Raw genomic sequence first — 24,621 nt, forward strand, 5'->3', positions numbered from 1 at the left:
CACAATTATTAAGTGGAACGACATTTATTGGATATTTCAAACTTTTTTAACAAATCAAAAACTGAAAAATTGGGCGTGCAAAATTATTCAGCCCCTTTACTTTCAGTGCAGCAAACTCTCTCCAGAAGTTCAGTGAGGATCTCTGAATGATCCAATGTTCACCTAAATGACTAATGGTGATAAATACAATCCACCTGTGTGTAATCAAGTCTCCGTATAAATGCACCTGCACTGTGATAGTCTCAGAGGTCCGTTAAAAGCGCAGAGAGCATCATGAAGAACAAGGAACACACCAGGCAGGTCCGAGATACTATTGTGAAGAAGTTTAAAGCCGGATTTGGATGCAAAACTATTTCCCAAGCTTTAAACATCCCAAGGAGCACTGTGCAAGCGATAATATTGAAATGGAAGGAGTATCAGACCACTGCAAATCTACCAAGACCTGGCCGTCCCTCTAAACTTTCAGCTCATACAAATAGAAGACTGATCAGAGATGCAGCCAAGAGGCCCATGATCACTCGGAATGAACTGCAGAGACCTACAGCTGAGGTGGGAGATTCTGTCCATAGGACAACAATCAGTCGTATATTGCACAAATCTGGCCTTTATGGAAGAGTGGCAAGAAGAAAGCCATTTCTTAAAGATATCCATAAAAAGTGTCATTTAAAGTTTGCCACAAGCCACCTGGGAGACACACCAAACATGTGGAAGAAGGTGCTCTGGTCAGATGAAACCAAAATTGAACTTTTTGGCAACAATGCAAAACGTTATGTTTGGCGTAAAAGCAACACAGCTCATCACTCTGAACACACCATCCCCACTGTCAAACATGGTGGTGGCAGCATCATGGTTTGGGCTTGCTTTTCTTCAGCAGGGACAGGGAAGATGGTTAAAATTGATGGGAAGATGGATAGAGCCAAATACAGGACCATTCTGGAAGAAAACCTGATGGAGTCTGCAAAAGACCTGAGACTGGGACGGAGATTTGTCTTCCAACAAGACAATGATCCAAAACATAAAGCAAAATCTACAATGGAATGGTTAAAAAATAAACATATCCAGGTGTTAGAATGGCCAAGTCAAAGTCCAGACCTGAATCCAATCGAGAATCTGTGGAAAGAACTGAAAACTGCTGTTCACAAATGCTCTCCATCCAACCTCACTGAGCTCGAGCTGTTTTGCAAGGAGGAATGGAAAAAAATGTCAGTCTCTCGATGTGCAAAACTGATTGAGACATACCCCAAGCGACTTACAGCTGTAATCACAGCAAAAGGTGGCGCTACAAAGTATTAACTTAAGGGGGCTGAATAATTTTGCACGCCCAATTTTTCAGTTTTTGATTTGTTAAAAAAGTTTGAAATGTCGTTCCACTTCATGATTGTGTCCCACTTGTTGTTGATTCTTCACAAAAAAATACAGTTTTATGTCTTTATGTTTGAAGCCTGAAATGTGGCAAAAGGTCGCAAAGTTCAAGGGGGCCGAATACATTCGCAAGGCACTGTAGTACATGGTGGCAAAACCCTTGTTGGCAATCACAGAGGTCAGACATTTCTTGTAGTTGGCCACCAGGTTTGCACACATCTCAGGAGGGATTTTGTCCCACTCCTCTTTGCAGATCTTCTCCAAGTCATTAAGGTTTTGAGGCTGACGTTTGGCAACTCGAACCTTCAGCTCCCTCCACAGATTTTCTACGGGATTAAGGTCTGGAGACTGGCTAGGCCACTCCAGGACCTTAATGTGCTTCTTCTTGAGCCACTCCTTTGTTGCCTTGGCCAATTGTTTTGGGTCATTGTCATGCTGGAATACCCATCCACGACCCATTTTCAATGCCCTGGCTGAGGGAAGGAGGTTCTCGCCCAAGATTTGACGGTACATGGCCCCGTCCATCGTCCCTTTGATGTGGTGAAGTTGTCCTGTCCCCTTAGCAGAAAAACACCCCCAAAGCATAATGTTTCCACCTCCATTTTTGACGGTGGGGATGGTGTTCTTGGGGTCATAGGCAGCATTCCTCCTCCTCCAAACACGGTGAGTTGAGTTGATGCCAAAGAGCTCCATTTTGGTCTCATCTGACCGCAACACTTTCACCCAGTTGTCCTATGAATCATTCAGATGTTCATTGGCAAACTTCAGACGGGCATGTATGTGTGCTTTCTTGAGCAGGGGGACCTTGCAGGCGCTGTAGGATTTCAGTCCTTCACGGTGTAATGTGTTACCAATCGTTTTCTTGGTGACTATGGTCCCAGCTGCCTTGAGATCATTATCAAGATCATCCCGTGTAGTTCTGGGCTGATTCCTCACCGTTCTCATGATCATTGCAACTCCACGAGGTGAGATCTTGCATGGAGCCCCAGGCCGAGGGAGATTGACAGTTCTTTTGTGTTTCTTCCATTTGTGAATAATCGCACCAACTGTTGTCACCTTCTCACCAAGCTGCTTGGCGATGGTCTTGTAGCCCATTCCAGCCTTGTGTAGGTCTACAATCTTGTCCCTGACATCCTTGGAGAGCTCTTTGGTCTTGGCCATGGTGGAGAGTTTGGAATCTGATTGATTGCTTCTGTGGACAGGTGTCTTTTATACAGGTAACAAACTGAGATTAGGAGCACTTCCTTTAAGAGTGTGCTCCTAATTTCAGCTCGTTACCTGTATAAAAGGCACCCGGGAGCCAGAAATCTTTCTGATTGAGAGGGGATCAAATACTTACTTCCCTCATTAAAATGCAAATCAATTTATAAAATATTTGACATGTGTTTTTCTGGATTTTTGTTGTTGTTATTCTGTCTTTCACTGTTCAAATAAACCTACCATTATAATTATAGACTGATCATTTCTTTGTCAGTGGGCAAACGTACAAAATCAGCAGGGGATCAAGTACTTTTTCCCCTCACTGTACACGTGTCGGATTCTGAAGTAAATGTCATACTTTCGTGAGATCTTGTTGCACATACACACACACCCTCACAAGCACACAGGTCAGTCTCAGCAGCACAGATGGTAACAGAGGTGTGATTGAGAGAGGTTCGGGAGCCTTCTGGTATGCATTCTGTTTAAACAGCGTAACAGTCAGTCCATTGAAGATATTAACCAATTTATCCATTGCCAGTTAAACTTAAGGTCTGAACATGCTTCATACAAGACGCAGGATATGGCATAGTCGGAATAGCCTGGAATACTGTATACTCAACACAAATACTTCTGGTGACATTTAAAAAAAAATAAACGGTACAGTATGTAAACATTCATAAACGCCACCAGGTAATGTGCCTGCAGGAATGTGAAATGTAACGTGAACGAACGCTGCAATACCACGCATTCCAGTTGGTGGCCCATTTAGCTCCTGGGGCCCTGTTCCTTTTGGTTTACTGTCTGCATTATGATGTCATTAGACTTAAAAATAGTTTTGTCGCATTCAGTATGCAGAAACATCAGATCTTTGTACCTGTACACGTTTGTGAATCATACCTTTCAGCCCCCCCACACCGGAGATTATGCGGTATAGAAAGTTCTGGAGACTTGTCAGTAGCTCCTTTGTAACTTCTGACCCTTCACCCCTAACTCCAGGGGTTTGGTGTAATGGGACCTATGTGTGTGTGTCTGTGTGTTTGGTGAGCACTGGGACGTCCTCTGTATGGGTATGGTAATTGGCTCAGCCAAGCTTCTGTGAAAGGGTTTTAATCACACGCACACACACACACACACACACACACACACACACACACACACACACACACACACACACACACACACACACACACACACACACACACACACACACACACACACACACACACACACACACACACACACACACACACACACAATTTCTATGCTAATAAAGGTGGGATTGAAAGATGGGGGAGAGTACAAGGGAGACGCAGAGGGGATTAATGTTGTTTATTTACTTTGATATATATATTGAGAGCTGTGTGTGTGTGTGTGTGTGGGTGGGGTGGAGGGGGTGCGAGTTTGTTTGCTTTGAAACCGAGAGTGGACCTGGGGAGGTAAGAGATTTGTAGCGTCTGAATGCTTCCAATTGCAGGATGAAAACCCAGCTAGACTACAGCTCATTATACTGAGGGGAGAGGGAGTGAGGGATAGCGGGAGGGATGGAAGGAGCAAGGGAATAGAGGAGGAGGGGAGTGGATCGGTGTGGACAAGGAACGGAGGGAACCATGTCCCCCTTCACACACACAAACATACATTCACACACACCAGAACACAATACCTGCTCTGCCAGTTATCATGGTTGGTTTTAGTGATGTTGTGAACAGAAGTTGAACAAAAGATCCCTGATTGATGGGGTCATCACTAGTTACCACAGCTGCAAAGTCAGAAGGCCCACCCACTCGACCAATCAGATGAGGGAATGTGATGAGCATATTCCGGTTTGCGGGAAGCGCCTCATTTTCAAAATAGTGTATCTCGAGTTCAAGTTTGAGGACCAAATATCTAGATACGTTCGGTAACAAGAACTGGCAATGTCACACAAATTCATAACATTGAGAAAGGAGAAAAGGTTTGGACAAAATGGTAAGTTGTTTTTTCTTTTTTTAGATAACTAGTAGCTAACGTTTGCTACTCTTAACTAAAATGATCTAGCTATCTAGGATAAGGGATTCCATTCCAAGCACAGGAGAGTTATTCTATTTGGGAGAGAACCATTGTTAGTGTCCCTACAAGCCTTTCATTCTAATAGTGATATATCATATTGTTGACCTTCAACAGATGCTCAGGCTTTGGCAGGAAATCAACTCAGTGTGGAGAGGAAAAGTCTCCCATTCAATGATGTTCCCTTTCAAGTTGTGGGCAAAAAGACGTCTGAATGCCACCAGGGGAAAATGACAGACAAACAAAAGACACGGAGAAATATGCTGCTGAAATTAACAAGAATTTAAAGAACTAATCCCTGTCACTTTATACCATACTGTCATGTTTTGTCTTAGATTGTCTTGTCATTTTGGCTTTTCCCTCTGTTCATTTTCCCCCTGCTGGTCTTTTTAGGTTCGTTCCCCTTTTTCTCTCTCCCTTCCTCTCTCTCTTCTCTCTATCGTTCCGTTCCTGCTCCCAGCTGTTCCTATTCCCCTAATCAATCATTTAGTCTTCCCACACCTGTTCCCTATTCTTTTCCCTGATTAGAGTCCCTATTTCTCTCCTTGTTTTCCGTTCCTGCCCTGTCGGATCCTTGTCTATTGTTCACCGTGCTGTGTCTGTGTATCGCCCTGTCGTGTCGTGTTTCCCTCAGATGCTGCGTGGAGAGCAGGTGTCTGAGTCTGCTAGGTTCAAGTGCCTTCCCGAGGCAACCTGCAGTTCTTGATCGAGTCTCCAGTCTGTTCTCGTCATTACGAGTGGAATTATGTCTTATGTTTGTAGAATTACTTTACTGGATTAAAGACTCTGTTTTCGCCAAGTCGCTTTTGGGTCCTCATTCACCTGCATGACAGAAGGATCCGACCAAAGAATGGACCCAGCGACTTCAGACGTTCGTAACACTGCCGTCGAGATCCAAGGAGCCATGCTCGGCAGACACGAGCAGGAATTGTCTGCTGCTCGCCATGCCGTGGAGAACCTGGCCGCTCAGGTTTCCGACCTCTCTGGACAGTTCCAGAGTCTTCGTCTCGTGCCACCTGTTACTTCCTGGCCTGCCGAGCCTCCGGAACCTAGGGTTAATAACCCACCTTGCTACTCCGGGCAGCCCACGGAGTGCCGCTCCTTTCTCACTCAGTGTGATATTGTGTTCTCTCTCCAACCCAACACATACTCTAGCGAGAGAGCTCGGGTTGCTTACGTCATTTCACTCCTTACTGGCCGGGCTCGAGAGTGGGGCACAGCTATCTGGGAGGCAAGGGCTGATTGTTCAAACAATTACCAGAACTTTAAAGAGGAGATGATTCGGGTTTTTGACCGTTCAGTTTTTGGTAGGGAGGCTTCTAGGGCCCTGGCTTCCCTATGCCAAGGTGATCGATCCATAACGGATTACTCTATAGAGTTTCGCACTCTTGCTGCCTCTAGTGACTGGAACGAGCCGGCGCTGCTCGCTCGTTTTCTGGAGGGACTCCACGCAGTGGTCAAAGATGAGATTCTCTCTCGGGAGGTTCCTTCCAGTGTGGACTCTTTGATTGCTCTCGCCATCCGCATAGAACGACGGGTAGATCTTCGTCACCAAGCTCGTGGAAGAGAGCTCGCGTCAACGGTGTTTCCCTGCTCCGCATCGCAACCATCTCCCTCCTCTGGCTCAGAGACTGAGCCCATGCAGCTGGGAGGTATTCGCATCTCGACTAAGGAGAGGGAACGGAGGATCACCAACCGCCTGTGCCTCTATTGCGGATTTGATGGACATTTTGTCAATTCATGTCCAGTAAAGGCCAGAGCTCATCAGTAAGCGGAGGGCTACTGGTGAGCGCTACTACTCAGGTCTCTTCATCTAGATCCTGTACTACTATGTCGGTCCATCTACGCTGGACCGGTTCGGGTGCTACATGCAGTGCCTTGATTGACTCGGGGCTGAGGGTTGTTTCATGGACGAAGCATGGGCTCGGAAACATGACATTCCTTTCAGACAGTTAGACAAGCCTACGCCCATGTTTGCCTTAGATGGTAGTCATCTTCCCAGTATCAGATTTGAGACACTACCTTTAACTCTCACAGTATCTGGTAACCACAGTGAGACTATTTCTTTTTTGATTTTTCGTTCACCTTTTACACCTGTTGTTTTGGGTCATCCCTGGCTAGTATGTCATCCTTCTATTAATTGGTCTAGTAATTCTATCCTATCCTGGAACGTTTCTTGTCATGTGAAGTGTTTAATGTCTGCCATCCCTCCCATTTCTTCTGTCCCCACTTCTCAGGAGGAACCTGGCGATTTGACAGGAGTGCCGGAGGAATATCATGATCTGCGCACGGTCTTCAGTCGGTCCCGAGCCAACTCCCTTCCTCCTCACCGGTCGTATGATTGTAGTATTGATCTCCTTCCAGGGACCACTCCTCCTCGGGGTAGACTATACTCTCTGTCGGCTCCCGAACGTAAGGCTCTCGAGGATTATTTATCTGTGTCTCTTGACGCCGGTACCATAGTGCCTTCTTCCTCTCCGGCCGGGGCGGGGTTCTTTTTGTTAAGAAAAAGGACGGTACTCTGCGCCCCTGCGTGATTATCGAGGGCTGAATGACATAACGGTTAAGAATCGTTATCCGCTTCCCCTTATGTCATCAGCCTTCGAGATTCTGCAGGGAGCCAGGTGCTTTACTAAGTTGGACCTTCGTAACGCTTACCATCTCGTGCGCATCAGAGAGGGGGACGAGTGGAAAACGGCGTTTAACACTCCGTTAGGGCATTTTGAGTACCGGGTTCTGCCGTTTGGTCTCGCCAATGCGCCAGCTGTTTTTCAGGCATTAGTTAATGATGTTCTGAGAGACATGCTGAACATCTTTGTTTTTGTCTATCTTGACGATATCCTGATTTTTTCACCGTCACTCGAGATTCATGTTCAGCACGTTCGACGTGTTCTACAGCGCCTTTTAGAGAATTGTCTCTACGTGAAGGCTGAGAAGTGCTCTTTTCATGTCTCCTCCGTTACTTTTCTCGGTTCCGTTATTTCCGCTGAAGGCATTCAGATGGATTCCGCTAAGGTCCAAGCTGTCAGTGATTGGCCCGTTCCAAGGTCACGTGTCGAGTTGCAGCGCTTTTTAGGTTTCGCTAATTTCTATCGGCGTTTCATTCGTAATTTCGGTCAAGTTGCTGCCCCTCTCACAGCTCTTACTTCTGTCAAGACGTGTTTTAAGTGGTCCGGTTCCGCCCAGGGAGCTTTTGATCTTCTAAAAGAACGTTTTACGTCCGCTCCTATCCTCGTTACTCCTGACGTCACTAGACAATTCATTGTCGAGGTTGACGCTTCAGAGGTAGGCGTTGAGCCATTCTATCCCAGCGCTTCCAGTCTGACGATAAGGTTCATCCTTGCGCTTATTTTTCTCATCGCCTGTCGCCATCTGAACGCAACTATGATGTGGGTAACCGCGAACTGCTCGCCATCCGCTTAGCCCTAGGCGAATGGCGACAGTGGTTGGAGGGCGACCGTTCCTTTTGTCGTTTGGACAGACCATAAGAACCTTGAGTACATCCGTTCTGCCAAACGACTTAATGCCCGTCAAGCTCGTTGGGCGTTGTTTTTCGCTCGTTTCGAGTTTGTGATTTCTTACCGTCCGGGTAGCAAAAACACCAAGCCTGATGCCTTATCCCGTCTGTTTAGTTCTTCTGTGGCTTCTACTGATCCCGAGGGGATTCTTCCTTATGGGCGTGTTGTCGGGTTGACAGTCTGGGGAATTGAAAGACAGGTTAAGCAAGCACTCACGCACACTGCGTCGCCGCGCGCTTGTCCTAGTAACCTCCTTTTCGTTCCTGTTTCCACTCGTCTGGCTGTTCTTCAGTGGGCTCACTCTGCCAAGTTAGCTGGTCATCCCGGTGTTCGAGGCACTCTTGCGTCTATTCGCCAGCGCTTTTGGTGGCCGACTCAGGAGCGTGACACGCGCCGTTTCGTGGCTGCTTGTTCGGACTGCGCGCAGACTAAGTCGGGTAACTCTCCTCCTGCCGGTCGTCTCAGACCGCTCCCATTCCTTCTCGACCATGGTCTCACATCGCCCTAGACTTCATTACCGGTCTGCCTTTGTCTGCGGGGAAGACTGTGATTCTTACGGTTGTCGATAGGTTCTCTAAGGCGGCACATTTCATTCCCCTCGCTAAACTTCCTTCCGCTAAGGAGACGGCACAAATCATCATCGAGAATGTGTTCAGAATTCATGGCCTCCCGTTAGACGCCGTTTCAGACAGAGGCCCGCAATTCACGTCACAGTTTTGGAGGGAGTTCTGTCGTTTGATTGGTGCGTCCGTCAGTCTCTCTTCCGGGTTTCATCCCCAGTCTAACGGTCAAGCAGAGAGGGCCAATCAGACGATTGGTCGCATACTACGCAGCCTTTCTTTCAGAAACCCTGCGTCTTGGGCAGAACAGCTCCCTGGGCAGAATACGCTCACAACTCGCTTCCTTCGTCTGCTACCGGGTTATCTCCGTTTCAGAGTAGTCTGGGTTACCAGCCTCCTCTGTTCTCTTCCCAGCTTGCCGAGTCCAGCGTTCCCTCCGCTCAAGCGTTTGTCCAACGTTGTGAGCGCACCTGGAGGAGGGTGAGGTCTGCACTTTGCCGTTACAGGGCACAGACTGTGAGAGCCGCCAATAAACGTAGGATTAAGAGTCCAAGGTATTGTTGCGGCCAGAGAGTGTGGCTTTCCACTCGCAACCTTCCTCTTACGACAGCTTCTCGTAAGTTGACTCCGCGGTTCATTGGTCCGTTCCGTGTCTCCCAGGTCGTCAATCCTGTCGCTGTGCGACTGCTTCTTCCGCGACATCTTCGTCGCGTCCATCCTGTCTTCCATGTCTCCTGTGTCAAGCCCTTTCTTCGCACCCCCGTTCGTCTTCCCTCCCCCTCCCGTCCTTGTCGAGAGCGCACCTATTTACAAGGTACGTAGGATCATGGACATGCGTTCTCGGGGACGGGGTCACCAATACTTAGTGGATTGGGAGGGTTACGGTCCTGAGGAGAGGAGTTGGGTTCCGTCTCGGGACGTGCTGGACCGTTCACTCATTGATGATTTCCTCCGTTGCCGCCAGGATTCCTCCTCGAGTGCGCCAGGAGGCGCTCGGTGAGTGGGGGGGTACTGTCATGTTTTGTCTTAGATTGTCTTGTCATTTTGGCTTTTCCCTCTGTTCATTTTCCCCCTGCTGGTCTTTTTAGGTTCGTTCCCCTTTTTCTCTCTCCCTTCCTCTCTCTCTTCTCTCTATCGTTCCGTTCCTGCTCCCAGCTGTTCCTATTCCCCTAATCAATCATTTAGTCTTCCCACACCTGTTCCCTATTCTTTTCCCTGATTAGAGTCCCTATTTCTCTCCTTGTTTTCCGTTCCTGCCCTGTCGGATCCTTGTCTATTGTTCACCGTGCTGTGTCTGTGTATCGCCCTGTCGTGTCGTGTTTCCCTCAGATGCTGCGTGGAGAGCAGGTGTCTGAGTCTGCTAGGTTCAAGTGCCTTCCCGAGGCAACCTGCAGTTCTTGATCGAGTCTCCAGTCTGTTCTCGTCATTACGAGTGGAATTATGTCTTATGTTTGTAGAATTACTTTACTGGATTAAAGACTCTGTTTTCGCCAAGTCGCTTTTGGGTCCTCATTCACCTGCATGACACATACACTTTTATGACATTTGTTTAATTGTAATAGTGTTGAAGTACTAACTAACAATGGAATGCTCCTTAATAACTTTTAAGAATTTAAACTTGTGTCCCAACTGGTGTTGCTTATATTTGTTCTGTTTTCACTGCATGTGTATATCAAACAGTATTTCTATCGTGTGATACTGTGTAGGAAACTGCACGAATAATAAAATGGTAATAAAATACAGAATCTGAAAAAATGTCAAATGTAAAACAAAGAGGAGGTGGATGGGAAAATACAATGAACACAAATAAAGAGTATGTAAGTGTCACGCCTTGGTCATTGTATTTTGTGTTTTTGTTATATGTTTGGGTAGGCCAGGGTGTGACATGGGTTTATATGTTGTGTTTCGTATTGGGGTTTTATTAGCATTGGGATTGTGTATGATTAGGGGTGTGTCTAGTTAGGCTTGGCTGCCTGAGGCGATTCTCAATTGGAGTCAGGTGATTGTCGTTGTCTCTGATTGGGAACCGTATTTAGGTAGCCTGAGTTCGCGTTGTATTTTGTGGGTGTTTGTTCCTGTCTCTGTGTAGTGTTCACCAGATAGGCTGTAATAGTTTCACGTTCCGTTTGTTGTTTTTGTATTTATTCAGTTATTTCATGTACCGCGATTAACTTCATGAAAGTCATGAGTAACCTACACGCTGCATTTCGGTCTGACTCTCTTCTTACAACAGACGAACTACGTTACAGAAACACCCACCACTCACAGACCGGGCAGTGTGTAAACTGGCAGGAGCTAAAGGAGGACGTTATGGACAGCAGAAGGATGGAGTATACGACGTGGGAGGAAATCGACAGGTGGGCGGCCGACCCAGAGCGAGTGCAAGAGCCCGTCTGGGATTAGCTTCAGCAGTGCGAAGAGGGCTACAGGCTAATGGAGTCAAAAAGGAAAACACGGAGACGCAGAGCGAAAACCGAAAGTAACGGGGGAAAGCGCAGAGAGAGAGTGGCTGAGTCAGGAGTCAGACCTGAGCCTACTCTCCCTGTTAATTGTGAGGAGCAGCAATATAATGACTTCTGGTCTTGGGAGATGATATTGGACCCTGGGCGCAGCCGGGAGAATATCGCCGTCCCAAGGAGGAAATAGAAGCAGCTAAAGCGGAGAGGCGCAGGTATGAGGAGGCAGCACGGCGACGCGGTTGGAAGCCGGAAAAACAGCCCAGAAAAATTATTGGGGGGGGCTAGAAGGGAGAATAGTTATGCCAGGTAGGAGACCTGCGCATACTCCCTGTGCTCACCGTTAGGCTAGAGAGACCGGGCAGGCACCGTGTTATGCTATGGAGCGCACAGTGTTTCCAGTGCGGGTGCAGAGCCAGGTGCGGCACATACCAGCCCTTCCTATTGGCCGGGCTAGAGTGGGCATCGAGCCAGGTAAGCTTGGGCAGGCTCGGTGCTCAAGAGCTCCAGTGCGCCTGCACGGTCCGGTCTATCCAGAGCCACCTCTACACACCAGTCCTCCGGTAGCAGCTCCCCGCACCAGGCTTCCTGTGCGTGTCCTCGCGCCAGTACCATCAGTTCCAGCACCACGCACCAGGCCTCCAGTGCGCCTCGCCTGTTCAGCGCAGCCAGCGCTTTTCTCCTCTCCTGCGCTGTTGGAGTCTCCCGCCTGTTTAGTGCAGCCAGAGCTTTTCTCCTCTCCTGCGCTGCCGGAGTCTCCCGCCTGTTTAGCGCAGCCAGAGCCTTTCTCCTCTCCTGCCCTGCCGGAGTCTCCGGTCTGTCCAGCGCCGCCAGTGCTCCCAGTCGGTCCAGTGCGGCCAGTGCTCCCAGTCGGCCCAGCGCGGCCAGTGCTCCCAGTCTGCCCAGCGCGGCTAGTGCTCCCAGTCTGCCCAGCGCGGCCAGTGCTCCCAGTCTGCCCTGCGCGGCCAGTGCTCCCAGTCTGCCCAGCGCGGCCAGTGCTCCCAGTCTGCCCAGTGCTCCCAGTCTGCCCAACACCGCCAGTCTGCCCAGCGCCGCCAGTCGGTCCAGCGTCGCCAGTCTGCCAGGATCCGCCAGAAGTGCCAGTCTGCCAAGATCTTCTAGATCGGCCAGACAACCTGAATCATCCAGTTCCACCAGCCAGCCAGGATTTACCGGAGCCTACTACCTGCCTGACCTTCCTCTCAGTACTGAGCTACCTCTCAGTACTGGGCTTCCTCTCAGTATTTGAGCTGCCCCTCTGTCCCGGGCTGCCCCTCTGTCCCGAGATGCCCCTCTGTCCCGAGATGCCCCTCTGTCCCGAGATGCCCCTCTGTCCCGGGCTGCCCCTCTGTCCAGAGATGCCCCTCTGTCCTGAGATGCCCCTCTGTCCCGAGCTGCTCCTCCGTTACGTGGGGATCTGGGTGAGGACTATTAGGCCATGGTCGGCGGAGAAGGTGGATTATCCCAGGACGCGTAGGGGAGGAACTAGGACATTAATGGAGTGGGGTCAGACGCCCACCCGGACCCTCCCTATGCTCTTGACGTGCGTCCGGGAGTCCGCACCTTAAGGGGGGGGGGGGTTCTGTCACGCCTTGGTCATTGTATTTTGTGTTTTTGTTATATGTTTGGGTAGGCCAGGGTGTGACATGGGTTTATATGTTGTGTTTCGTATTGGGGTTTTATTAGCATTGGGATTGTGTATGATTAGGGGTGTGTCTAGTTAGGTTTGGCTGCCTGAGGCGATTCTCAATTGGAGTCAGGTGATTGTCGTTGTCTCTGATTGGGAACCGTATTTAGGTAGCCTGAGTTCGCGTTGTAATTTGTGGGTGTTTGTTCCTGTCTCTGTGTAGTGTTCACCAGATAGGCTGTAATAGTTTCACGTTCCGTTTGTTGTTTTTGTATTTATTCAGTTATTTCATGTACTGCGATTAACTTCATTAAAGTCATGAGTAACCTACACGCTGCATTTCGGTCTGACTCTCTTCTTACAACAGACGAACCACGTTACAGTAAGTGAATGGTGAGGCTGGTGCGTTTCCTATGTATAGAGTGGGGTGAGGCTGGCGAGTTTCCTATGTATAGAGTGGGGTGAGGCTGGCGCGTTTCCTATGTATAGAGTGGGGTGAGGCTGGCGCGTTTCCTATGTATAGAGTGGGGTGAGGCTGGCGCGTTTCCTATGTATAGAGTGGGGTGAGGCTGGCGCGTTTCCTATGTATAGAGTGGGGTTAGGGTGGTGAGTTTCCCATGTATAGAGTGGGGTTAGGGTGGTGAGTTTCCCCTGTATAGAGTGGGGTGAGGCTGGCGCCTTTCCCATGTATAGAGTGGGGTTAGGGTGGTGAGTTTCCCCTGTATAGAGTGGGGTGAGGCTGGCGCGTTTCCCCTGTATAGAGTGGGGTTAGGGTGGTGCGTTTCCCATGTATAGAGTGGGGTTAGGGTGGTGAGTTTCCCCTGTATAGAGTGGGTTGAGGCTGGCGCGTTTCCCATGTATAGAGTGGGGTTAGGGTGGTGAGTTTCCCCTGTATAGAGTGGGGTGAGACTGGCTCGTTTCCCATGTATAGAGTGGGGTGAGGCTGGCGCGTTTCCTATGTATAGAGTGGGGTGAGGCTGGCGCGTTTCCTATGTGTAGAGTGGGGTGAGGCTGGAGCGTTTCCTATGTATAGAGTGGGGTGAGGCTGGCCCGTTTCCTATGTATAGAGTGGGGTGAGGCTGGCCCGTTTCCTATGTATAGTGTGGGGTGAGGCTGGCGCGTTTCCTATGTATAGAGTGGGGTGAGGCTGGCGCGTTTCCTATGTATAGAGTGGGGTGAGGCTGGCCCGTTTCCTATTTATAGAGTGGGGTGAGGCTGGCGCGTTTCCTATGTATAGAGTGGGGTGAGGCTGGCGCGTTTCCTATGTATAGAGTGGGGTGAGGCTGGCGCGTTTCCTATGTATAGAGTGGGGTGAGGCTGGCCCGTTTCCTATTTATAGAGTGGGGTGAGGCTGGCGCGTTTCCTATGTATAGAGTGGGGTGAGGCTGGCGCGTTTCCTATGTATAGAGTGGGGTGAGGCTGGCGCGTTTCCTATGTATAGAGTGGGGTGAGGCTGGCGCGTTTCCTATGTATAGAGTGGGGTGAGGCTGGCGCGTTTCCTATGTATAGAGTGGGGTGAGGCTGGCGCGTTTCCTATGTATAGAGTGGGGTGAGGCTGGCGAGTTTCCCCTGTATAGAGTGGGGTGAGGCTGGTGAGTTTCCCCTGTATAGAGTGGGGTTAGGCTGGCGCGTTTCCCATGTATAGAGTGGGGTTAGGGTGGTGAGTTTCCCCTGTATAGAGTGGGGTGAGTCTGGCTCGTTTCCCATGTATAGAGTGGGGTGAGGCTGGCGCGTTTCCTATGTATAGAGTGGAGTGAGGCTGGCGCGTTTCCTATGTGTAGAGTGGGGTGAGGCTGGAGCGTTTCCTATGTATAGAGTGGGGTGAGGCTGGCTCGTTTCCTATGTATAGAGTGGGGTGAGGCTGGCCCGTTTCCTATGTATAGTGTGGGGTGAGGCTGGCGCGTTTCCTATGTATAGAGTGGGGTGAGGCTGGCGCGTTTCCTATGTATAGAGTGGGGTGAGGCTGGCGCGTTTCATATGTATAGAGTGGGGTGAGGCTGGCGCGTTTCCTATGTATAGAGTGGGGTGAGGCTGGCCCGTTTCCTATTTATAGAGTGGGGTGAGGCTGGCCCGTTTCCTATTTATAGAGTGGGGTGAGGCTGGCGCGTTTCCTATGTATAGAGTGGGGTGAGGCTGGCGCGTTTCCTATTTATAGAGTGGGGTGAGGCTGGCCCGTTTCCTATTTATAGAGTGGGGTGAGGCTGGCGCGTTTCCTATGTATAGAGTGGGGTGAGGCTGGCCCGTTTCCTATTTATAGAGTGGGGTGAGGCTGGCCCGTTTCCTATTTATAGAGTGGGGTGAGGCTGGCGCGTTTCCTATGTATAGAGTGGGGTGAGGCTGGCCCGTTTCCTATTTATAGAGTGGGGTGAGGCTGGCGCGTTTCCTATGTATAGAGTGGGGTGAGGCTGGCGCGTTTCCTATGTATAGAGTGGGGTGAGGCTGGCGCGTTTCCTATTTATAGAGTGGGGTGAGGCTGGCCCGTTTCCTATTTATAGAGTGGGGTGAGGCTGGCGCGTTTCCTATGTATAGAGTGGGGTGAGGCTGGCCCGTTTCCTATTTATAGAGTGGGGTGAGGCTGGCCCGTTTCCTATTTATAGAGTGGGGTGAGGCTGGCGCGTTTCCTATGTATAGAGTGGGGTGAGGCTGGCCCGTTTCCTATGTATAGTGTGGGGTGAGGCTGGCGCGTTTCCTATGTATAGAGTGGGGTGAGGCTGGCGCGTTTCCTATGTATAGAGTGGGGTGAGGCTGGCGCGTTTCATATGTATAGAGTGGGGTGAGGCTGGCGCGTTTCCTATGTATAGAGTGGGGTGAGGCTGGCCCGTTTCCTATTTATAGAGTGGGGTGAGGCTGGCCCGTTTCCTATTTATAGAGTGGGGTGAGGCTGGCGCGTTTCCTATGTATAGAGTGGGGTGAGGCTGGCGCGTTTCCTATTTATAGAGTGGGGTGAGGCTGGCCCGTTTCCTATTTATAGAGTGGGGTGAGGCTGGCGCGTTTCCTATGTATAGAGTGGGGTGAGGCTGGCCCGTTTCCTATTTATAGAGTGGGGTGAGGCTGGCCCGTTTCCTATTTATAGAGTGGGGTGAGGCTGGCGCGTTTCCTATGTATAGAGTGGGGTGAGGCTGGCCCGTTTCCTATTTATAGAGTGGGGTGAGGCTGGCGCGTTTCCTATGTATAGAGTGGGGTGAGGCTGGCGCGTTTCCTATGTATAGAGTGGGGTGAGGCTGGCGCGTTTCCTATTTATAGAGTGGGGTGAGGCTGGCCCGTTTCCTATTTATAGAGTGGGGTGAGGCTGGCGCGTTTCCTATGTATAGAGTGGGGTGAGGCTGGCCCGTTTCCTATTTATAGAGTGGGGTGAGGCTGGCCCGTTTCCTATTTATAGAGTGGGGTGAGGCTGGCGCGTTTCCTATGTATAGAGTGGGGTGAGGCTGGCCCGTTTCCTATTTATAGAGTGGGGTGAGGCTGGCGCGTTTCCTATGTATAGAGTGGGGTGAGGCTGGCGCGTTTCCTATGTATAGAGTGGGGTGAGGCTGGCGCGTTTCCTATGTATAGAGTGGGGTGAGGCTGGCGCGTTTCCTATGTATAGAGTGGGGTGAGGCTGGCGCGTTTCCTATGTATAGAGTGGGGTGAGGCTGGCGCGTTTCCTATGTATAGAGTGGGGTGAGGCTGGCGAGTTTCCCCTGTATAGAGTGGGGTGAGGCTGGTGAGTTTCCCCTGTATAGAGTGGGGTTAGGCTGGCGCGTTTCCCCTGTATAGAGTGGGGTGAGGCTGGAGCGTTTCCTATGTATAGAGTGGGGTGAGGCTGGCGCGTTTCCTATGTATAGAGTGGGGTGAGGCTGGAGCGTTTCCTATGTTTGGAGTGGGGTGAGGCTGGCGCGTTTCCTATGTATAGAGTGGGGTGAGGCTGGAGCGTTTCCTATGTATAGAGTGGGGTGAGGCTGGCGCGTTTCCTATGTATAGAGTGGGGTTAGGCTGGAGCGTTTCCTATGTATAGAGTGTGGTGAGGCTGGCGCGTTTCCTATGTATAGAGTGGGGTGAGGCTGGAGCGTTTCCTATGTATAGAGTGGGGTGAGGCTGGCGCGTTTCCTATGTATAGAGTGGGGTGAGTCTGGCGCGTTTCCTATGTATAGAGTGGGGTGAGGGTGGTGAGTTTGCCCTGTATAGAGTGGGGTTAGGGTGGTGAGTTTCCCCTGTATAGAGTGGGGTGAGGCTGGCGCGTTTCCCCTGTATAGACCCTGCAAGCCGGTCAGCCTACGGTACGTGTCATCAAACTCCCTGAACTAATTGGTCGAACAGCCTTCTGACTTTGTGGCTGTGGTGACTAGTGATGACCTGACTGACATTCTGGTTGACAATAAATCACATTAAGTTATTGAGACAGCATTTCATAAACACTGCCCATTGACTCAAAAGTTGTCCTGTTAAGTAGATGTATGGTCCGTAAGAGCTAGTTTTGGTATAAAGGAAACGTTTATAATGTCAGAGGGTCGGGTAGTCTCTCTGGCTGAGACGTGTGTGTGTGTGTCTTCATTGGATTATTGTTTAATGAGGAACGTACTACAGCTGCCATACATCCTACAGTGGGTCTGAGATGTTTCAGACTATTACAGTAGTACAGTAGTAGTATAGTGCCTATATCATAGTAGTAGTAGTAATTACTAGTTGTAGTATACAAGTAAAAGTAGTAGAGATAACAGCTGTAACAATCCTGGAATAATAGTGTAAAGAAGGATGTCATTATTGGGTCACATCAGATGGGTTTGAAGGAGGGTTTAGAGGTGAGGGATCTCTATGGAAGGAGGTCTCCAGATGTGTCCTACTCTCCGTCCCTCCCTGGCAAACCTTAGCTGAGCAGGACCAGAGGAGCTGGGTTGTTTATGTGTGTGTCACAGAGGGTAATTGGTCACAGCTCATTCCAGCTCCCATTACATTGAGCTGTGTTAAGGAGGAAACTGTGTGAGTGTGTGTTAGTGTGGCCCTGTTTAGTGGTGTTGATTTGGTCTATAAATAAAAAGATCAGACAGAGAGCCGTGTGTGTGTGTGTGTGTGTGTGTGTGTGTGTGTGTGTGTGTGTGTGTGTGTGTGTGTGTGTGTGTGTGTGTGTGTGTGTGTGTGTGTGTGTGTGTGTGTGTGTGTGTGTGTGTGTGTGTGTGTGTGTGTGTGTGTGTGTGTGTGTGTGTGCTTTTGTCCAAAGCGACTTAGTCATGCATTTGTGGCTCCAATAGGAATCGAACCAACAAATCCCGCCGTTGCGCGCGCACACACACACACACACCCTTCCCTAATGATAGACATATTGGAGTCATAGTGGACGGTGTGCTAGAGAATTTCGCTGGCCTCAGGCTGCAGGCTTTATATATGTAGGAGAGTGTCCGAGTGAAGACGAATGCCTTTTCACCCTCAGTCATCATTCTGTTTGATGCTATGAATAGGGAGAGAGAGAGGTGGAGAGAAAGAGAGACGGGGAGAGAGAGGGGGAGGGATAGGGACTGAGAGGGGGAGAGAGAGGGAGAGCGGGGGGGGGAGAATGAGAGATGGAGAGAGGGAGAGTCAGGCAGAGAGAGAGAGTGAGAGAAAGTGAAGTAGAGAGGGAGGGAGAGGGAGGGAGTGTTCTCAGCTCATTTATATCAGGCATAACATTTATTGCTGAGGGAATAGAATAGAATGGGTGGGTGTATGTGTGTGGGTGCGTGCGTGCATGTATGATGTGTGTGTTTTTGTTTGTTCATTTTGTTAATTTATTGCCGTGGTCAGGTCTGTGTGTGTCTGCAGGCTGTACGTTTGGTTAGGAGTCTACTGGTGAGGCCTGCCAGCCACTGAAAACCTCCCTCCCTCTCTTTCTATCTGTCTCTCCCCCTCTATCTCTCCTTTTTCCCATTCTCTCCATTACTTTCTCTCTGTCTCTAGTTTCTATCTTTCTCTGATCAACTTGGTTAATGAGTTTTGCCTTTGTCTTTCTTCTTCTGCTTAACCAAACAAGCAAACAAAGTCAGGCAGGAGAAAGACGTTTCTGTTTGTTCAGTTGGCTGTTTTATTCCTCTGAACAGAGAGCTTCAAAGTGCTCAAATATGTGTGTGTGTGTGTGTGTGTCGGTGTATGTGCATATAAGCTTCTGCATTGTTTGCTTTACTTACACTAGCATCAGAATCAACCACAGCGTCTTTGAGCTCTACAGTCCTGTGCAGTGTCTAGATGTAGTGATAGCAATCCATATGAATTACTGAAATGACTGAAATCATTTAACTAACCAGCTCTTTCTTTCTCTTTCTGCAGGATCCGTCCTTCTCCCTGCTCCTCCACGACAAGCTTCAGGTGCCCAACAGCTCGGGGCGGGCCTGGAATGAGCGTGACAGTCGCTGTGATGTGTGTTCCACCCACCTGACCCAGCTGAAACAGGAAGCAGTCCACATGGTGCTGACCATGGACCAATGGGACCTGTCCCCCAGTTCGCCCCCCACTCTGCCCAGCCACAGTGGCCCTCCACAGGGCCCCACAGCCCCATGGGACTGGGCCTACCTCCCATCAGCCGCAGCAGCCTACCCCCATCCCCGTCCAAACCCACACCACCCTACCATGCCTCCAACGTCCTCTACTGCGTCCTTCTCCAGCCTCAGCCATGCTGTGTCCAACCCCAGCCCAGGTGCAACTTCTGTGGGTCAAACATCCACCCATGCAGCCTCTTCTGTGCCGGCCCTGGCGTCCTCATCGCCGGCTCCATCCCCGGTGCACCAGGGAGGGCAACCCCGCCAAGGTTCCAAGCCCAGTTCCCTAGGAGTGGGCCTCGGGGTGGAGAGGAGGAACGGCTCCCCGGCACACTCCAGTAAGGCCACCGGTGTCCCGTCGGCCCAGCCGCCCAACAGCCCCGGTAGTAACGGGAACCATGCTGGGAGCGGAGCAGTACTGAGTACAGCAGCACTACAGGCTCACCAGTACATGTCTCGCACCAACGGAGGAGGAGTCACACTCTACCCCTACCAGGTATGCTATGTCTGTGCATGCTTGGGATTGCATGCGAACGTGCGTCTGGGATGATAGACTTTCGGGAAATGCAAGAAGATGGGGGGCGTTCCACGAATAGAGTGCATTTTGAATTAAAAATAATAATAATTGAGTTATATTCCATGAAGTGCCCTTTAATATAGACCACTTGGAACATTTTATACATCTGAAGATGATTATTTATTTCATGTGATTAGTGATTCATTTACGTCTGTCCCTCATTTCAAGGTCAACCCTGTTACGTGAACTGAACTCTTGTTTTAAGATGGTGAAACGATTCCTCTTAAAATTATTATTTCAAAATAAACTATGAACAGTCAAATCGTAGTGTAAAAGCAGGTGAGAGGGTTCTATTCATTTTGTCCATTTTCTGGTGTTTTGTGGTGAAAAATTGAGTGTGTTCGAGCATAATATTTTCAACCCTGTTACCCATAGATAGATAGACTAGAATTTTTTTAACAATTGAAAAACAATCGAGAATCTGGCATTCAATCATTCCAATTGCCCCTCCCTGTTGCACACAACAAGCTTCCATTCATCCCATCCACCAGCAGGCTCTCTCTATGTCAAGCCGTCTGGTTTTACAGAGATTCAGCACGGGACTTCACTGGAAGTCTATGGCAAGAGCAGTTGAAACAACCGCTGGTTTTAATTGGCTGATCTCTCAGTCCATCACCGTCTAGCACAACCCTTAGAACCTCCTCCCTACATTGTGGACTTCAGAGTGCGAACAGCGCAAGTGTACTAGACAAGGAAGTGGGTTTCGGAAATATCTGAAAGTACACGTCTCAGAAATTGTTTTCACATATAAACGTTAAATGCCCAAACTCAGAATCAATTGGGCTTTCCAAAAAGAATATGGTCAGAAAATAAAACATGGTATTTTGAATGGGCAATTTTCGCAATTTTTCAAAGCCCCATCTAATAAAGTTGGAGCAGTCTCACTTCCTCTCCCACTCTGTAGCACAGTGTTACCAGGCTCTACGCGCCAGCATTTCGAGCCTGGGGAAAAGGTTACCATTCCCCCTGCCTCAACCCTGCTACGGTCCACCGTATTTACTTTAATGGCACGTTATTGGCCCTTACTATAGTCAAGTTGAAGTTGAACATGTGCTCTTTAGGACATAATGTAGAAATTTGGTGAAATTCATATAGTTCCCTTTGACCAGAAATGTACTCTGTTCATGGAACGAGACAGATAAGAAATGGAAAAAAGAGATAAAATAAAGCCGGAATAGCATCCAAAACGTTTGTATCTGGAAACAGTGCTAGCACAAAAGAAAATGTGGAATTTTGATGTTCTGTGTCAGGCTTTGGAGGCCCATTTCAACAGGAATTGACCGTGTTTTTCAAAATGTCTCCCTCTATTTGTTGACCAAAGAGAGAGGAGGAACTGTGAGGTTGAACTGAGGTTATGTCTGTCCACTGTCCTCACTTGTCCTCTGAAATCCAGTCGCAGTCTGTGCCGAGTGTTGAGTCATGTATGCTGGATTAGATTCTATAATTGGCCCTGATGATGTGTATTAGCCATGGGGGTCAGACAAAGTGTGTCTGTGTGTGTGCACGTGTGTATGTGTGTGCATGTGTGTGTGTGTGTACGTGTGTATGTGTGTGTGTGTGTGTGTGTGTGTGTGTGTGTGTGTGTGTGTGTGTGTGTGTGTGTGTGTGTGTGTGTGTGTGTGTGTGTGTGTGTGTGTGTGTGTGTGTGTGTGTGTGTGTGTGTGTGTGTGTGTGTGTGCGTGTGTGCGTGTGTGCGTGTGTGTGTGTGGAGGCTGTCCCCAGAGTGGTTAGAGTGGTAACTGGAAGGAAGGCGAGGACACCTCTTGGAACAAAGGCTTCTGGGAAAGGACAGCCTTGAGGCCCTTAAAAAAAATTGTAATTGAAAGAGAGGGGGCGGTGGGTCGGATTAGGAAGAGAGTTATAGTGGAAGTTGGAAGTTTACATACACCTTAGCCAAATACATTTAAACTCAGTTTTAAGTCCCAATCTTTGGTAAGTTAGGAACACCACTTTATTTTAAGAATGTGAAATGTCAGAATAATAGTAGAGAGAATGGTTTATTTCAGATTTGATTTCTTTCATCACATTCCCTGTGGGTCAGAAGTTTACATACACTCAATTAGTATTTGGTAGCATTGCCTTTAAATTGTTTAACTTGGGTCAAACGTGTTGGGTAGCCTCCTTCTGACAGAGCTGGTGTAACTGAGTCAGGTTTGTAGGCCTCCTTGCTTGCTCGCACATTCTTTTTCAGTTCTGCCCACACATTTTCTATGGGATTGAGGCCAGAGCTTTGTGATGGCCACTCCAATACCTTGATTTTGTTGTCCTTAAGCCATTTTGCCACAACTTTGGAAGTATGCTTGGGGTCATTGTCCATTTGGAAGACCCATTTGCAACCAAGCTTTAACTTCCTGACTGATGCCTTGAGATGTTGCTTCAATATATCCACGTAATTTTCCTGCCTCATGAAGCCATCTATTTTGTGAAGTGCACCAGTCCCTCCTGCAGCAAAGCACCCCCACAACATGATGCTGCCCACCCCATGCTTCACGTTTGGGACGGTGCTCTTCAGCTTGCAAGCCTCCCCGTTTAATCCTCCAAACATAACGATGGTCATTATGGCCAAACAGTTATATTTTTGATTAATCAGATCAGAGGACATTTCTCGAAAAAGTATGATCTTTGTCCCCATGTGCAGTTGCAAACCGTAGTCTGGCTTTTTTATCTCGGTTTTTATCTCGGTTTTGGAGAACTGGCTTCTTCCTTGTTCTTCCAGGTTATGTCGATATAGGACTCCTTTTACTGTGGATATAGATACTTTTGTACCTGTTTCCTCCAGCATCTTCAAGGTCCTTTGCTGTTGTTCTGGGATTGATTTGCACTTTTCGCACCAAAGTACGTTCACCTCTAGGAGACAGAACGTGTCTACTTTCTGTGTGGTATGACGGCTGCGTGGTCCCATGGTGTTTACACTAGCGTACTATTGTTTGTACAGATGAACATGGTACCTTCGGTGTTTGGAAATTGCTCCCAAGGATGAACCAGACTTATGGAGGTCTACAATTTTCTTTCTGAGGTCTTGGCTGATTTCTTTTGATTTTCCCATGATGTCAAGCAAAGAGGCACTGAGTTTGAAGGTAGGCCTTGAAATACATCCACAGGTACACCTCCAATAGGTACACCTCCATCCACAGGCACACCTCTGCCTCCACCTCAAATGATGTAAATTGGCCTATCAAAAGCTTCTAAAGCCATGACATAATTTTCTGGAATTTTCTAAGCTGTTTAAAGGCACAGTCAACTTAGTGTTTGTAAACTTCTGACCCACTGGAATTGTGATACATTGAATTATAAGTGAAATAATCTGTCTGTAAACAATTGTTGGAAAAATTACTTGTGTCACCCACAAAGTAGACGTTCTAACCGACTTTCCAAAACTAAGAAATGTGTGGAGTGGTTGAAAAATGTGTTTTAATGACTCCAACCTAAGTGTATGTAAACTTCCGACGTCAACTGTAGAAACAGGCGGAAGGAGAGAGGGCATGTGAGGGAGAGGGAGAGAGATATGTAGTGTAGTGTTAGTGCTTTATGTTCTGATTCTGTGTGATATAATTCATATCCTGGTAATGAGGACTCTCGGGAACTCTCCTGTCGCACCCCTGTTCCCCCTCATCTCCTTCCTCTCAACCCCCCCATCTCAGTCCCACACTTACATTTCTCTCCATCCCTCATCTCCCTATATATCTCTTTCGCTCTCATCTCCCCTGTTCCCCCTCTCTCTCGCTCTCATCTCCCCTGTTCCCCCTCTCTCATCTCCCCTTGTTCCCCCTCTCTCTCATCTTCCCTTGTTCCCCCTTTCTCTCATCTCCCCTTGTTCCCCCTTTCTCTTGTCTCGTTTCTCCCTCTCTCTCTCCTGTTGTACACCCAGTGGTGTAAGGTACTTAAACATTCTTTAAAGTGCTACTTAGTATTTTTTTGTGAGCTATCTGTACTTTACTATTTATAATTTTGACAATTTTACTTCACTACATTCCAAAAGAAAATAATGTACTTTTTACTCCATACATTTTCCCTGACACCTAAAAGTACTTACATTACATTTGGAATGCTTATCAGGACAGAAAAATGGTCAAATTCACCCACTTATCAAGAGATCAACCCTGGTCACCCCTACTGCCTCTGATCTGGTTGTCACACCCTGATCTGTTTCACCTGTCCTCGTTATTGTCTCCACCCCCTCCGGGTGTCGCTTGTTTTCCCCAGTGTATTTATCCCTGTGTTTCCTGTCTCTCTGTGCCAGTGTATTTCTCCCTGTGTTTCCTGTCTCTCCGTGCCAGTGTATTTATCCCTGTGTTTCCTGTCTCTCTGTGCCAGTGTATTTATCCCTGTGTTTCATGTCTCTCTGTGCCAGTGTATTTATCCCTGTGTTTCCTGTCTCTCTGTGCCAGTGTATTTATCCCTGTGTTTCATGTCTCTCTGTGCCAGTGTATTTATCCCTGTGTTTCCTGTGTCTCTGGGCCAGTTCGTCTTGTATATTGACTTGGTCGCCTGCCTTTGATATTCTCCTTTTTCTAGTCCTCCCGGTTTTGACACTTGCCTGTCTCTAGACTCAGTACCCGCCTGCCTGACCATTCTGCCTGCCTTGACCTCGAGCCTGTTTGCCACTCTGTACGTCCTGGCTCGACCATTCTCTTTCTTACTCCTTTTTGGATTATTAAACATCTTAAACTTGGGCCTCCCGGGTGGCGCAGTGGTTAAGGGCGCTGTGCTGAAGCGCCAGCTGTGCCACCAGAGACTCTGGGTTCGCGCCCAGGCTCTGTTGTAACCGGCCTCGACCAGGAGGTCCGTGGGGTGACACA

At 48.8% G+C, this 24,621-nt stretch overlaps 1 protein-coding gene across 2 annotated transcripts in view; it reads left to right on the top strand.

The window, feature by feature from the left end:
- LOC124046313 (kinesin-like protein KIF26B) overlaps window positions 1-24,621 on the top strand; it is a 199,668-nt gene that overhangs the window by 51,052 nt on the left and 123,995 nt on the right. For both annotated transcript variants that reach the window (XM_046366546.1, XM_046366548.1), the window contains exon 3: window positions 19,037-19,741. In XM_046366546.1, coding sequence (XP_046222502.1) covers window positions 19,037-19,741 — 705 coding nt within the window. The remainder of the gene's footprint in view (window positions 1-19,036; window positions 19,742-24,621) is intronic.

The sequence above is a fragment of the Oncorhynchus gorbuscha genome, linkage group LG10, assembly GCF_021184085.1.
Source record: "Oncorhynchus gorbuscha isolate QuinsamMale2020 ecotype Even-year linkage group LG10, OgorEven_v1.0, whole genome shotgun sequence".
NCBI classification, from domain to species: Eukaryota; Metazoa; Chordata; class Actinopteri; order Salmoniformes; family Salmonidae; genus Oncorhynchus; species Oncorhynchus gorbuscha.